The sequence below is a fragment of the Scyliorhinus torazame genome, chromosome 10 (genome assembly GCF_047496885.1).
Source record: "Scyliorhinus torazame isolate Kashiwa2021f chromosome 10, sScyTor2.1, whole genome shotgun sequence".
In the NCBI taxonomy this organism is placed as follows: Eukaryota; Metazoa; Chordata; class Chondrichthyes; order Carcharhiniformes; family Scyliorhinidae; genus Scyliorhinus; species Scyliorhinus torazame.
In genome coordinates this window covers 224,978,620-224,994,255 of record NC_092716.1, presented here as the reverse complement: position 1 = coordinate 224,994,255, position 15,636 = coordinate 224,978,620, and the positions used below count along the sequence as shown (strand labels likewise).

The window sequence follows — 15,636 nt, the reverse complement described above, 5'->3', positions numbered from 1 at the left end:
TGGTGGAGAAACAGTGAAACTATGACATTAATAATGAATAATTCTCCCTTCAGTGCAGCAGCCACATCTTATTATTTTCTGCTACGCTAGCTTACTATAAAAAAAGTTACTGTGTCAAAAATAAGATACTCATGTCTAGCTTTAGTTAATTCATGTTTCTTTGAATCCAGTCACCATATAAGTTGTTTCAAAAAATGAGTTCAGCCCAGGTCTCAGTAGCAAGCTTATTTCAATTTAATATCTTAAGCTTTAATGGTTACCAGTGAGGAAGGGAAATAATTCAAACTTAAAACAATGCTGTGCAATTGCTTTCATTTGAACATGAGTTCCTTTGCAAAAATCTAAGTGGTGGGGTTTTCAAAATCCAGGGTATGCTGGTAACTATATTCCAGTTAAATTTACAGGGTAAACTTTCACCCTCCGTGCCCAGGCACTAATCTGGAGAAGCAGATTGCCCATCTGCGCGAGAACCTGCCCAAATTTCACTTCAGTAAAAGCAGGTACCACAACAACAGGGGATCCAGATTACTGCCCAGACAATAATGACAAACATTTAACCCCACAGCAGTTATGAACTTCAAGGGAATGAAACATTATTGTTTCAAAGATAAAAGCAAATCACTGCGGATGCTGGAGTCTGAAACAAAACCGGAAAATACTGGACAATCTCAGCTGGCCTGACAGCACCTGTGGAGAGAGAAGGGAGCCAATGTTTCGAGTCTGGATGGCTCTTTGACAAAGCTCTGACAAAGAGTCACCCAGACTTGAAACATTAACTCCCTTTTCTCTCCACATTATTGATTCAGAGTAATTTACAAAAAAAAGGTTAATGTTTGGAATCTTTTTATCACTTTATTCATTCAAGGAATTAAGTCGAAGAGTATCCACTCTCACTTTCGGAGTAAAGATTATGAATCCTTGTGTTTATGCAACTTTTGCAAAATAATTTTTTTGGATATTTTAAACTCAAAAATTAGATCTGCGTGATGCGTGGCTTGTCTATCTTCTTATTGCATTAAACGTTTGCTTTCAAAAATGTAAAAAGTAAATAAAACAGGAAAGATGTTAAGGGAGATGCACCAGCTATTTTAGTACACAAAACTGGGTAATAGAGTTCTGGACTTAGGCTTTGCACTGACCTACGGTGTTCCTGGTGTCAGCCAGATTGCAGGAAAAGTCCTGGAACAGGGAAGCACTCTTATAGAGCTTGGCATTGGTCAGAATGTGGAGAAATGTGGGCATCAGAATTTAATGCTGTTATTGGATATGAAGTTGGGAACACTGGTATTTGGCCCTGGGAATTGGCAGGCGAACAGGAGGTTGTGTCCAGAATGTCTTGTGATCTGTAAGCTCTGGCAGGCAGAGATTCCTGTGGGCTGATGCGGTTCTGTTGCATTGGGATTCCCCCCCCCCCCCCCCCCCCCCCTCCCAATCTGCAAGCTTTGGTTGGAATCAGATAACACCAAACCTGGAACTACTGGAAATGTGAGGAAGATAGAAATAGACTTCAAAAGTAGTTAGCACTACTGCCTCACAATGCCTGGGACCCGGGTTCAATTCCGACCTCGGGTGTCTGTGTGGGTTTCCTCTGGGTGCTATGGTTTCCTCCCACAGTGCAAAGATATGCAGGTTCAGGGGATTGGCCATGCTAAATTTCCCCTTAGGGTGGGGTTGCAGGAATAGGGCGGGGGATTGGGCCGAGGTAGGGTGGTCTTTCGAAGGGTCGGTGCTGACTTGATGGGCTGTATGGCCTCTTTCTGCATATAGGGATTCTATGATTCTATGATATAGACAGGCAGGCACAATGGACAGACACATGGCAGATGTTGTTTAATGCTGAGAATAATGAAATGATACATTTTGGCAGGAAGGGTGTGGAGAGACCATATAAAATAAAGGGTGCACTTCTAGTGGAGCTGCAGGAGCAGAGGGACCTGGGGGTATGCAAATCATCGAAGGTGGCACTGCAGGTTGAGAAAGTGGTTCATAAAGTATTGGGAACTTGGGCTTTAGAAATAGAGCCATAAAAAGGGGAGGGGTTCCATCTTTCAGCCCCAGAATGTTCCTGGAAATCCATCGCCATTCTCAGGAGGTTCCGGCCTTAGAATGTTTCCGGAGATTTATCTTCACTTCCAGGAGGTCCACCTTCTTTCTTCAATAGTGGGTCAGCGATGTTGGACTCCTTTTCACTATGGTGCCCAATAGGATGGCAGACTATGTGCCATTTGGCCTATCCTACCGCAGAATATGGCGCAAAACATCCAGTTGGATACTTAATGAGGCTGGGGTGGAAGATTTGCCGTGTTTTCCTGCCGGCCTCCGCCTCAGGACTTAGTCCTCAGATGGGAGAATTCCACCAATTATTTCAACATGCCAATGATCTGCTCTGTCACATTCCTTGTGGAGGCATTGCTCTTATTCTATGCATGCTGCACAGGTCTATGTTAGTTGTGAACCAAAGTCACAAACTATGTCATCAGTGAATAACCCTTATCGCCCAGGATCCGTCCTTTGGTTTGTCTCATTGACTGAAATACAACTGGCGCAGTGGACTGCTGTAGAACTTTGCTACAATGAAAACACTCCAGCTTTCGAATATCACTTCCATCCTCAGTGCCTTCCTTTCCAGTCTGAAGGGAAATCCTCACGGCATTCCCATCTGTCCCTTCTCTTCCCTGGCTACTTGCCTTCCTTTCACATTCCCATCTTCTATTTTTCTCTGATTTGTATGAGTGGCAGAAAAAAGGGGTTTGATTTATGGACCAGCTTATAATCATCAGCCATCTCTGCTCTCCACCCAGCTGTTGCAACCCTCTGGTCTTCAACATGGGTTCTAACTATTGGAAGAAGTGGTTAGCACTGCTGCCTCACAGTTCCAGGATCCCGGGTTCAATTCCTTGGTGACTGGCTGTGTGGAGTTTACACTTCCTTCCCATGTCTGCGTGGGTTTCCTCCGGGTGGTCCGGTTTCCTCCCACAGTCCAAAGATGTACAGGTTAGGTGGATTGCCCATGGTAATTGTCCCTTAGTGTTCAAAAGGTTAGGTGGGGTTACGGGCTGGGGTGGAAGCATGGCCTTAAGTGGGGTGCTCTTTCCAAGGGCCGGCACAGACTCGATGGACCAAATGGCCTCCTTCTGCACTGTAAATTCTATGAAATGTTATCTATGAAATTTTTTAATTCTGCCAGTAAAATTGTTTCCCAAAGGGCTACAAACGTTGTCTATACGTTTAATGCCTGTATCCGATGGTCAAAATTACTTTGCTTTACCCCCTCAAACTCAATGGCCGGGATTCTCCAATCCCGCGGCCAAGTTCTGACGCCGGTGTGAAAAGCGGCACCAACCACTCCGGAGTCAACGGTCCTCAGGTATGCTCCCCTTCCTAGGGGGCTAGGTCGAAGGCAGCGTGTTCCCCGCAACTCCAGTCTGCGCGAGTTTGCGCATGCGCGCTACGGCCGGCACGAGTTCGTGCATGCGCGCCATGGCCGGCATGATTCCGCACATACGCGTTCCCGTCTCTGCGCCGGCCCCCGGGCAATCATACAGGGGCCCGGCACGGAGGAACATAGGCCCCCACGGAACCAGCCCACCCGCCGATTGGTAGGCCCCGATCGCTTTGGAGGCCCCCCCCGGACTTGGATCCCCCCACCCCCCACTAGGACACCCCCCACACACAAAACTTCCAGGTCCCGCCGTATGGGACCATACGTGACCCACGGCGGCGGAACTCGGCGGCCACTCGGCCCGTCGCGGCCCGGAGAATCGCCGGGGGCGGGGGGGGGGAGGCGTGCTTTCAACGGCCCCGACCGGTGCGGCGGCGATCCCGCGGGTGCCCGAGAATCAGCGAGCCGACGTTGAGGTGGCGTGGCGAATTCTCGCCCCCCCCCCGGGGATTCTCCGACCCCGCGCCGGGTCGGAGAATCCCGGCCAATATGTCTGCCCAGACTGTTTCTTTATGACTCACATGCGCTAAGAAGAACCTTTTTCCCTGCACCCGGTGCTATTGGAAAGTCTGCAAACCTTCCTCCTGCTTATTCTGTCTGTTTCTTCCTGAATAGAGAGAGTCAGTGACCTCCCCAGTGCAACAGTAGAAACTGAGAGATGTTGCTAATATCTCGAACACCAAATTGGGAGCAACCAAATACATAAAGGTTCATACCTACGGCTACCTTCACAGCCACTGGCAATGGGGTTATTGCCCTGCACTGAGGCTGGAGTTACATGTACAGCTGTTGACAGATTTCAGTGGCCACCTCCTTAAGTGCAGACACCTTAAACATTTGCCGTCACTACAGTCAAAGTAGGAGAATTGCTCCCTGAACACCCTGGGTCGAAATGGCCTCTTGCTCAGAGCTATTTTCCTTCCCTTCTCCTTCTCCTTCTTCCAGCAACTCAGTGCCTCCTCTGTTCATTTTCCCAGTTATACTCAATTCCAAAAGGAAGGCCGATATTGTGATTCACGACTGGGAGTAACTGGCTGGTTTGTGCAGGAACTTTGCAATCAGTAAGAAACAACTAAGTAGCTTTCAGAGCAACATCTGTCGGCCTTTGAAGCCTGAAAGCACCAACAGTCTATAGAATTGCAGGGATCTGTAGGTCGTCTGTAAATAGCACTACTGGTAGACCAGGAGGTGGGGATGGTGGAGTCCATCAAACTGCTCAACATGTGTTCAACTGTGCGAGTTAAGAGAGAGGGCTCACTGCAGCATAGAACTTCAAAATGGACACTGACGCCCTTCCAATGAACACTGATTGCATGTGCAAAATGGTTGACCAAGACTGATTCTAGCACGCTTCACATCAGAATTGCGCATGCAATGTGGCTATCATTTTGGAACCCTTAGGGCACTCATAGCATCCAGAAAACCGGCACTACCCAGCCCAATTCCCACCCGGCTCCCCCAGTATTTAGCAATATTGGAGAGATCACGTGGAGTTAAGAGCACTGGGTGAGGCCTGTGTCACTGTTCAATATTAAGACTGGGTTGCTGAGAGTTGTCAGCATTTAGGGGAGAGATATTTTGTGATTTGCGAACCTGAAGTCTCCAATTTCTGTTTCTCTCGATTATACAAGCGCAGACACACAATTTCTTACCAAGAAATAAGAACAAATCCACAAATTTTGCCACAATCTTTTGCATTGCTCGTAATAGAATGCAAGTTGCCACTTCAATTTAAGTGAAGGCAAACCCTGTCCCACTGATCTTTCAGTGTAAATTCGAGTTGATTCTGTGATCACATGTTCATCATAGGGAAGCCACGTTCACATTGGAGATTACACTACAACATTTTGGTCCTGATTTTCTAACCTTCCTACTTCCTATTAACATGTACCTCACTGCAACTGAGTATTGTTGAACCATTCCTTATGAATCCTGGGTCTCTCTCCAAGGCTATTTGTCAAAATTGACAAAGAGTCATCCAGACTTGAAACGTTAGCTCCCTTCTCTCTCCACAGATGCCGTCAAACCTGCTGAGATTGTCCAGTATTTTCTATTTTTAATAATAATAATAATATAATAATAATCGCTTATTGTCACAAGTAGGCTTCAATGAAGTTACTGTGAAAAGCCCCTAGTCGCCACATTCCGGCACCTGTTCGGGAAGGCCGGTAGGGGAATTGAACCCGCGCTGCTGGCCTTGTTCTGCATTGCAAGCCAGCTGTTTAGCCCATTGTGCTAACACTGCCCCTATAGATTCCAGCATCCGCAGTCATTTTCTTTTATCACTTTATAAGTTATCTGATTTTTTAAAAAGCTGTTGCTTAGTTTTTGTCAATCGTTTGTACTGATATTTGTAGAAATGCTGATTGCTGGAAAGATATCACTAAATTGGAAGGAATTTAAACTGATATTCAATGAGAAAGTAAACAATGAAAGAGGCCTGTTCATCTGGGCAGCACGGTGGTACAGTGGTTAGCACTGCTGCTTCACAGCGCCAGGTACCTGGGTTTGATTTTTACCTTGGGTGACTGTGTGGAGTTTGCATGTTCTCTCTGTGTCTGCATGGGTTTCATCCGGGTGCTCCGGTTTCCTCGCACAGTCAAACGATGTGCAGGTTAGGTGGATTGGCCATTCTAAATTGCCCTTGCGTGTCCAAGGGTTAGGGGGACTACAGGGACAGGGCGGGGGAGTGGCCCTGGGTTGGGTGCTCTTCCGGAGGGTCGGTACAGACTCGATTGGTTGAATGGCCTCCTTCAGTACTTTAGGGATTCCATGATTCAATGATTAATAACAGCTTCAGCACATTTTAGTTTGCATAAAGCAATTTCTCACGAGCTGTACATTTTTAGAAGGTACGGAATTACAATGTCTATAACTAATGACTCTTCTCTGTGTGTTTTGCCAGGAAATCCTTTGAATTTGAAGATGCTGCCAGTCTTCAGTCATCCCACTCTCCCTCTCCTACTGAAAATGGTACATCCACCTCTCCTCTGGAAGTACACAGCAGATTCAGTTCAAAAAGCACTTTAGCAGAAGAAAATGCCTATGAAGACATCATAGGTAAGAGTCAAAAAGGAATGTAGTGTAAGGACTCACATTTACACTTCAAAATATTACCATCATGTTGGCAATTCTCAAAAATATAATTTGAAAGAAATGATCTGCAGTTTGCTATACTTTAGTGTTACCACCCCAGCTGATTGTTATATCTGGATGGCAAGAATTTACAGTGCAGAAGGAGGCAATACAGCCCATCGAGTCTACACTGGCCCTTGGAAAGAGCACCCCACCCAAGCCCACACCTCCACCCTATCCCCATAACCCCACCCAACCTTTTTGGACACCTTAGGGCAATTTAGCATGGCCAATCCACCTACCATGCACATCTTTGGAATGTGGGAGGAAACCGGAGCACCCGGAGGAAATCCACGCAGACACAGGGAGAACGTGCAGACTCCCCACAGACAGTGGTCCAAGCCGGGAATCGAACTTGGGACCCAGGAGCTGTGAAGCAACTGTGCTAACCACTGTGCTATCGTGCCACCCCCACTGTGCTACCATGCTACCCTTTAATAAGATGAAGTGGCTCCTCACAGCACTGAATTGATATTCAATTGGTAATCTTCACCATTGTACCTTTAATGGTACAATTCCCTTGATTAAAGGTTTCAAAATGGATGAAAAATCTTGAAAATATCCATTAATGTATTTAATTCCATGTAAAAATCTCACATACCCTTGGGTTGAAAATGACCTCTCAATGATATCCTGCATTTGGCAAGAATCTCATGTGCCAAACCTCAATTTCCCCGCCTCATATCTCAAGATTGTAATCTCACACTAATGCAATGTTTTTAATTCCCGGAAGATTTTGTACCTTCTATAGTTCCGAGGGTTTTAAGGCAGGGCTTTCGCTAACTATAAATGGTGTGAAAGTCCAGCCTCCGGAGTTCTCTCTTCTCTTCCATCCGCATTTGCAGGTAGGCATGCAGGCAGAAAAGGAAAAACCAAACTGAAAAGGAGTGGAACCTCATGTCTACTTCTTTGTGGCTAGTTTCAGAATGGTGAGGCGTCCAAAGCAAGGTTTCCTTCTGGCAGAGAACCTAATGCGGGTGGTACAATATCGATGAGGCAAGTTAGATGAAAAGTTGTTCGCAGACGATGTTTTTTGTGAATCGAGAGGAAGTTGTAATTTAGATCTCCCTGTGCCATTCACAGGTTGAAAGGTCAGGCAGATTATTAACTTAAGGAACTTTACTAGTGCATTCTCCACGCCCTCACTTCTGAGTTCACATCGCCCCCCCCTGCAACGTTCTGAATATACTGTGACTAACTACAGGCTCAAACCCACTTCCTTCTATTAACAAAGCACTGCACTACTGTGCCCACTTGACTCATACGTTGCAAAGACAGATTAAACAAATGATCCAGTTTTCCTTATAAGTTTCCCAACCAAGGATGTTTCTTCATATTATAATTGAGCATAAATTCACGCATGTTTAAACTTAGAATATGTTTGGAGGGTGGGAGAGGAAGGGAAGGAGGCACTGAAAACTCTTTCTTTATTTCAACCAAAGTTAGAAATATTTGGGTCAGCTGGAAAGAGGTCAAGAAACCTGCCAAGGATGTGATATAAATTTGAAGCAGGACTGTAACAGTTCTCCGATATCCAAGTAAGTCTGAATGAAACCAAATGTGATTTCTGGCACCGTAGGACTCACACACGTGAACTTGGCTTTGCATTAAGATGCGATGAAGGAATTCATTCCTAAGTTAACTCTTGGCCTTCTAACCAATCACTCCCCTCTTCCCCCAAAAGTATAATCAACCTTTTAAAGATGAAAGAGCAACAAACAGCAAAAACAGGACCAAAAATATAATAAAAATGTTTTGAAGTGATCATGATGTGATGAGCATTCAGTTCCAAGACTTGCATATTAAATCTGCTTCTGATCTATCACAGTAGTGGGATGTGACTTAATTAACATTCAATTGTACTGAGCCTTCTTCCGAATCCTGCCAACTCAATGAGTAATGTATTAGTGGCTTTAGATGATGCATGATGCCACCACAGCAGGATTACTAAACACACTGTATGTGTATTCACTGGTACCATCCTTTCACAGTGTGAGAAGTAATTGAGGCACAGCACCTCAGGGCCTGATGGCCTAGATTCCAGGCAGCAGAGATAGTGGAGGCTTGGTTTTAATATTCCCAAATTCCATGGATTCTGGAATGGTTCCAGTGGAGTGGAAAAAGGCTAATGTAATGCCCCTGTTCAAAAAGGGAGAAAGGTAGAAAGTAGGCAACTATAGACCAGTTCATTTAATGTCATCATTGGAAAATTGTTGGAATCCATTATTCAGGAAATAGTAACGGGACATACACACACAGAACCTTGTATAGAAAATAGAAGCAGGAGGAGGCCATTCAGCCCTTCGAGCCTGCTCTGCCATTCATATGATCATGGCTGATCATCAAATTCAATATCCTGATCCCGCCATCCCCCCATATCCCTTGATCCCTTTAGCCCCAAGAGCCACATCTAATTCTTTCTTGAAATTACACAACATTTTGGCCTAAACTACTTTTTGTGGTAGTTAGCTTTGTCAGCTTTGGACTTCCGGTTGCGGCGATGCGAAGCTAAGCCGCACGATTCGGCAGCTCCCGCAATCACGGACTTTCGGGCTCTCTAGAAGAGCCTCAACGGGAATTTTTTGAAGACGTTCCGTGTGGGAAGGGGAGAGTGAGGTCCCCCTTCACCGTTTATGGATTGGACTAGAAGCGAAAGGGCCAAAAAAGCGGCGTTGGAGCAGCGGGAGAAGCGAGGGAAGAAAAACAAAATGGCGGCGGTCAGAGATAAAGTGGAATATGGGCCGGAGCTGCAGGAGTTCATCAAGCGCTGTTTTGAGGAGCTGCGGAAAGAGATGCTGGCGCCTATGCTGTCGCCGATTGACGGATTAGGGATGACCCAGAAGGCCCACGAGGTAAAGATCCAGGAGGTGCAGAAAAAAGTTAATGAGAACGAGGATGAGATCTTGGGCCTGGCGGTGAGGGTGGAGGCGCACGAGGCGCTGCACAAGAGGTGGGCGGGAAGATTCGAAGACCTGGAGAACAGGTCGAGGAGAAAGAATCTTCGGATCCTGGGTCTCCCTGAAGGAGTGGAGGGGGCTGATGCCGGGGCATATGCGAGCACGATGCTCGAGTCGATGATGGGCACGGAGGCCCCTTCGAGGCCTTTGGAGCTGGATGGGGCACACCGGGTGCTGGCGAGGAGGCCCAAGGCTAATGAGCCGCCAAGGGTGATTGTGGTGCGATTTCACGGACAGAGAGAGGGTCTTGAAATGGGCCAAGAAAGAGCGGAGCAGCAGCTGGGAGAATGCGGAGATCCGAATATACCCCGACTGGAGCACGGAGGTAGCAAAGAAGAGAGCGGGTTTCAACCGGGCCAAGGCGGTACTGCACTGGAAAGGAGTGAGATTCGGAATGCTGCAGCCAGCGCGATTATGGGTCACATACAAGGATCAACATCACTATTTTGAAACGCCTGAGGAGGCTTGGACCTTTATTCAAACTGAAAAGTTGGACTCAAACTGAGGGTTTGTGAGGGTGGGGGGGATGTTTGATGTTTGTTGTACATAGGGTGTTAATCACGCGCAGGAAATGTTCCACGGGCTGGGGGATGGATGGGGATGGGGAAAGGGACCGGGTGAGAAGACCGTACGAGACGGTGGGCGCTGGTGCTGGAGGGAGAGGAGGCTCGGGGATGGGGGAAATGAGACAAGGACGCGACAGGAGCTGCTCCAGAGGGGGCGGGGCAGCTCAGGAAAGCGCGGGCTTTTTCCCGCGCTAGGGAAGAACGGAGGGGGGGGGGGAATGGAGGAGCGCACACTGATTGGGAGATTCCCACATGGGGGGGTCAATGGGACGGCGGGGGAAACCGGGGTCAGCAGGAGTCAGCTGACTTACGGGAGTGCTATGGGGGGGAGCAAAAAAGCTAGACACAGGTCTAGTGGGGGGGAATAGGGTTGCTGCTGCACTGGCCGAAGGGGAATGGGACACAGAAGAGGTGGTCGGAGCGGGGGTCTCCCGTCTGGGGGACTGGAGGGTGAGGGCGGTGCGGACATGGGACTGGCCTAGAAAAGGAAATGGCAAGTCGGCGGGGGGGGGGGGAGGAGGAGGGGAGGAGAAGAGGCCCCCCAATCCGCTGATAACGTGGAATGCGAGGGGCCTGAATGGGCCGGTAAAGAGGGCACGAGTGTTCGCGCACTTAAAGGGACTGAAGGCAGACGTGGTCATGCTCCAGGAGACACATTTGAAGGTGGCGGATCAGGTCAGGTTAAGAAAGGGATGGGTAGGACAGGTATTCCATTCGGGACTGGACACGAAGAATAGAGGGGTGGCAATATTGGTGGGGAAGCGAGTGTCGTTTGAGGCCAAGAATATCGTAGTGGACAATGGAGGTCGATATGTGATGGTGAGCGGTAAGTTGCAGGGGAAGTGGGTGGTATTGGTAAATGTATACGCCCCGAACTGGAATATGCCGGATTCATGAAGCGTATGTTGGGGCGCATTCCGGACCTGGAGGTACGAAGCTTGATAATGGGTGGGGATTTTAATACGGTGTTGGACCCAGCACTGGATCGCTCCAGATCTAGGACTGGAAAGAGGCCGGCTGCGGCCAAGGTGCTTTGGGGGTTTATGGATCAGATGGGGGGAGCGGACCCGTGGAGGTTTGCCAGGCCGCAGGCCAGGGAATTTTCTTTTTTCTCCCACGTGCACAAAGCCTACTCCCGGATAGATTTTTTTGTTCTGGGCAGGACGCTGATCCCGAAAGTGGAGGGAACAGAGTATTCGGGCATAGCCATTTCAGATCACGCCCCGCACTGGGTGGAACTGGAGTTGGGAGAGGAGAGGGACCAACGCCCGTTTTGGCGGTTGGATGTGGGACTGCTGGCAGATGAGGCGGTGTGTGGGAGGGTGAGGGGGTGTATTGAAAGGTACTTGGAGGCCAACAACAAGGGGAGGTGCAGGTGTGGGTGGTGTGGGAGGCGCTGAAGGCGGTGATCAGGGGAGAGCTAATCTCCATCAGGGCTCATAGGGAGAAGATAGAGGGCATGGAAAGGGAGAGGTTAGTGGGGGAGATTTTAAGAGTGGACAGGAGATACGCAGGGGCCCCTGAAGAGGGATTACTTGGGGAAAGGCGACGTCTCCAGACGGAGTTTGACCTGTTGACCACAGGGAAGGCAGAGGCACAGTGGAAGAAAGCGCAGGGGGCGACGTATGAGTATGGGGAGAAGGCGAGTCGGATGCTGGCACACCAGCTCCGTAAGAGGATGGCAGCGAGGGAAATAGGTGGAGTCAAGGATGGAAGGGGAGCTACGGTGCGGAGTGTGACGAAAGTAAATGAGGCATTCAAGGCCTTCTATGAGGAGCTGTACAGATCCCAGCCCCCAGCAGGGGAAGAGGGGATGAGACGATTCCTGGACCAACTGAGGTTCCCGAGGGTGGAGGAGCAGGAGGTGGCTGGTTTGGGGGCACCAATTGGGTTGGAGCAGCTGAGCAAAGGTCTGGAGTATGCAGGCAGGGAAGGACCCGGGACCGGACGGGTTCCCAGTTGAGTTCTATAGGAAGTACATAGACCTGTTGGCCCCGCTGCTAGTGAGGACTTTTAATGAGGCAAGGGAGGGAGGGACCCTGCCCCCGACAATGTCGGAGGCGACGATCTCTTTGATCCTGAAGTGGGACAAGGACCCACTGCAATGTGGGTCGCACAGGCCGATCTCGCTCCTCAACGTGGATGCTAAATTGCTGGCAAAAGTGCTGGCTACGAGGATCAAGGACTGTGTCCCGGGGGTGATTCACAAGGACCAGGCGGGATTTGTAAAGGGTAGGCAGCTAAACACCAATGTGCGGCGGCTCCTAAACGTGATTATGATGCCATCGGTGGAGGGAGAGGTGGAGATAGTGGCAGCTATGGACGCGGAGAAGGCCTTTGACCGAGTAGAGTGGGAGTACCTCTGGGAAGTGCTGCGTAGGTTTGGGTTCGGGGGAGGGTTTATAAGTTGGGTTAAGCTCCTTTACAGAGCCCCGGTGGCGAGTGTGGTTACGAATTGGCGGAGGTCGGAGTATTTTCGGCTGTACCGTGGGACGAGGCAGGGGTGCCCCCTGTCCCCCCTGTTGTTTGCATTAGCAAATGAACCCTTGGCCATGTCATTAAGGGAGTCTAGGAAATGGAGGGGAGTGGTCCGAGGGGGAGAGGAGCATCGAGTGTTGCTTTATGCAGACGGCCTGTTGCTGTATGCGGCGGATCCAGTGGAGGGGATGGTGGAGGTCATGCAGACTCTAAGGGAGTTTGGGGATTTTTCGGGCTATGAGCTTAATGTAGGGAAGAGTGAGCTTTTTGTAGTACAACAAGGAGACTAGGAAAGGGAGATAGACGATCTACCGCTGAGGAGGGCAGAAAGCAGCTTTCGGTACCTGGGGATCCAAATAGCTAGGAGTTGGGGGGCCCTACATAAACTGAATCTGACGAGGCTGGTGGAGCAGATGGAGGAGGACTTCAAAAGATGGGACATGTTGCCGCTCTCGCTAGCGGGTAGAGTGCAGTCGGTCAAAATGGTGATCCTTCCGAGGTTTCTTTTTGTGTTCCAGTGCCTTCCAATTGTAATCACCAAGGCCTTTTTTAAGAGGGTAGTCAGGAATATGATGGGTTTTGCGTGGGCGAATAAGACCCCGAGGGTAAGGAGAGGGTTTCTGGAGCGCAGTAGGGACCGAGGATGGTTGGCGCTGACGAATCTGGGTGGCTACTACTGGGCAGCAAATGTGGCGATGATCCGTAAGTGGGTGATGGAGGGAGAGGGGGTGGCATGGAAGAGGTTGGAGATGGCGTCCTGCAAGGAAACGAGCCTGGGGGCGCTGGTGACGGCACCGCTGCCGCTCTCGCCGACAAGGTACACCACGAGTCCGGTGGTGGCGGCAACACTAAAGATCTGGGGCCAGTGGAGACGGCACAGGGGTGCAATGGGAGCCTCGGTGTGGTCCCCGATCAGGGGTAACCATCGGTTTGTTCCAGGGAGGATGGATGGGGGTTTTCAGAGCTGGCATCGAGCAGGGATTAGAAGAATGGGGGACCTGTTCATTGATGGGATGTTTGCGAGCCGAGGGGCACTGGAGGAGAAGTTTGGGCTACCCCCAGGAAATGCTTTCAGATACATGCAGGTGAGGGCGTTTGTGAGGCGGCAGGTGAGGGAATTCCCGTTGCTCCCGGCACAGGAAATTCAAGACAGGGTGATCTCGGGTGTATGGGTCGGAGAGGGCAAGGTGTCGGCGATATACCAGGAAATGAAAGAAGAGGGGGAGGGGTTGCTAGAGGAGCTGAAGGGTAAATGGGAGGAGGAGCTGGGGGAGGAGATTGAGGAGGTGCTATGGGCTGATGCCCTAAGTAGGGTTAATTCCTCTTCTTCGTGTGCCAGGCTTAGCCTGATACAATTTAAGGTGGTTCATAGAGCGCACCTGGCAGGGGCGAGGCTGAATAGGTTCTTTGGGGTGGAGGACAGTTGTGGGAGGTGCTCAGGAAGCCCGGCAAACCATGTCCATATGTTTTGGTCATGCCCGGCACTGGAGGGGTTCTGGAGGGGAGTGGCGGGAACAATATCTAAGGTGGTGAAAGCCCGGGTCAAGCCAAGCTGGGGGCTAGCAATATTTGGAGTAGTGGACGAGCCGGGAGTGCAGGAGGCGAAAGAGGCCGGCATTCTGGCCTTTGCGTCCCTAGTAGCCCGGCGAAGGACCTTGTTAATATGGAAGGAGGCGAAGCCCCCCGCGTGGAGGCCTTGATAAATGATATGGCAGGGTTTATCAAGTTAGAGAGTTTAAAGTTTGCCTTGAGAGGGTCTGCGCAGGGGTTCTACAGGCGGTGGCAACCGTTCCTAGACTATCTCGCGGAGCGTTAGATGAAGGTCGGTCAGCAGCAGCAGCAACCCAGGGGGGGGGAGGGGGGGATGCCTTGCGTGGGTGGGAGGGGGGGGGGGGGGCGGGGGGGCCGGGAGAGAGGGAGGGAGGGAGGGAGGGGGAAGGGGTGTCTGTCTGGGGGGTATTTGAGCAAGAAAATACATGAAGGATCTGGAAAACTGACATGTACAGGAGGAATCCAATGTACAACGTTCTGTAACATATCGTTTTAACATGTTTATGTCTTGCTATGTGCGTTTTCTTTCTATTTGTTACGGGGCGGGGGTGGGTTTGTTTGTAAGGGTGAAAAATTGTGTTAAAAATCTTAATAAATATATATATTTTTAAAAAAGCTTTGCCAGCTTTGACAAAGGGTCATCTGGACTCGAAACGTCAGCTATTTTCTCTCCCTCCAGATGCTGCCAGACCTGCTGAGACTTTCCAGCATTTTCTCTTTTGATTTCAGATTCCAGCATCCGCAGTAATTTGCTTTTATACTTTTTGTGGTAGTTAATTCAACAGATTCACCACTCTCTGAGTGAAGAAATTTCTCCTCACCACTTTCTAAAAGTCCTTCTACTGAAACTATGACCCCTAGTTCTGGACTCCCCCACCATCAGGAACATTCTTTCTGAATCTACCCTAGAATTTTATACATTTCTATGAGATTTCCTCTCAATCCTCTAAACGCCAATGAATATAATCTTAACCGATTTAGTCTCTCTTCACATGAAAGTCCCGCCATCCCAGGAATCAGTCTGGTAAACCTTCGCTGCGCTCCCTCCATAGCAAGAACATCCTTCCTCCGATAAGGGCACCAAAACTGCACACAGTACTCCAAGTGTGGCCTCACCAATGCCCTATACAATTGTAGTAAAACATCCCGATTCCTATACTCAAAACCTCTCACTATGAAGGCCAACGTATCATTTGCCTTCTTTACTGCCTGCTGTACCTGCGCACTTCCGTTCCGGGACTGATGCATGAGGACACCAAGGTCTCACTAAATATTTACCTCTCCCAATTTACACCCATTCAAATAATAATCTGCCTTTCTATTTTTGGAACGTTTGGAAAGTCAACACGCAATCCATCAGAGCCAGCATGGCTTTATGAAGGGTAATTCATGTTTGACTAATTTGCTAGAGTTCTTCAAAGATGTAACAAGTCAAGTGGATAATGGGGGCCCTGTAGATGCAGTGTATCAGGACATCTAGAAGGCATTTGATAAGGTGCTGCATAAA

The 15,636-nt window shown here is 49.2% G+C and overlaps 1 protein-coding gene across 11 annotated transcripts in view; it reads left to right on the top strand.

Annotated features, from left to right (window-relative positions):
- Positions 1 to 15,636, top strand: part of dennd2b (DENN domain containing 2B) — a 570,638-nt gene that overhangs the window by 381,958 nt on the left and 173,044 nt on the right. For all 11 annotated transcript variants that reach the window (XM_072466472.1, XM_072466475.1, XM_072466473.1 and 8 more), the window contains one exon: positions 6,348 to 6,502. In XM_072466472.1, the coding sequence (XP_072322573.1) occupies positions 6,348 to 6,502 (155 nt within the window). The remainder of the gene's footprint in view (positions 1 to 6,347; positions 6,503 to 15,636) is intronic.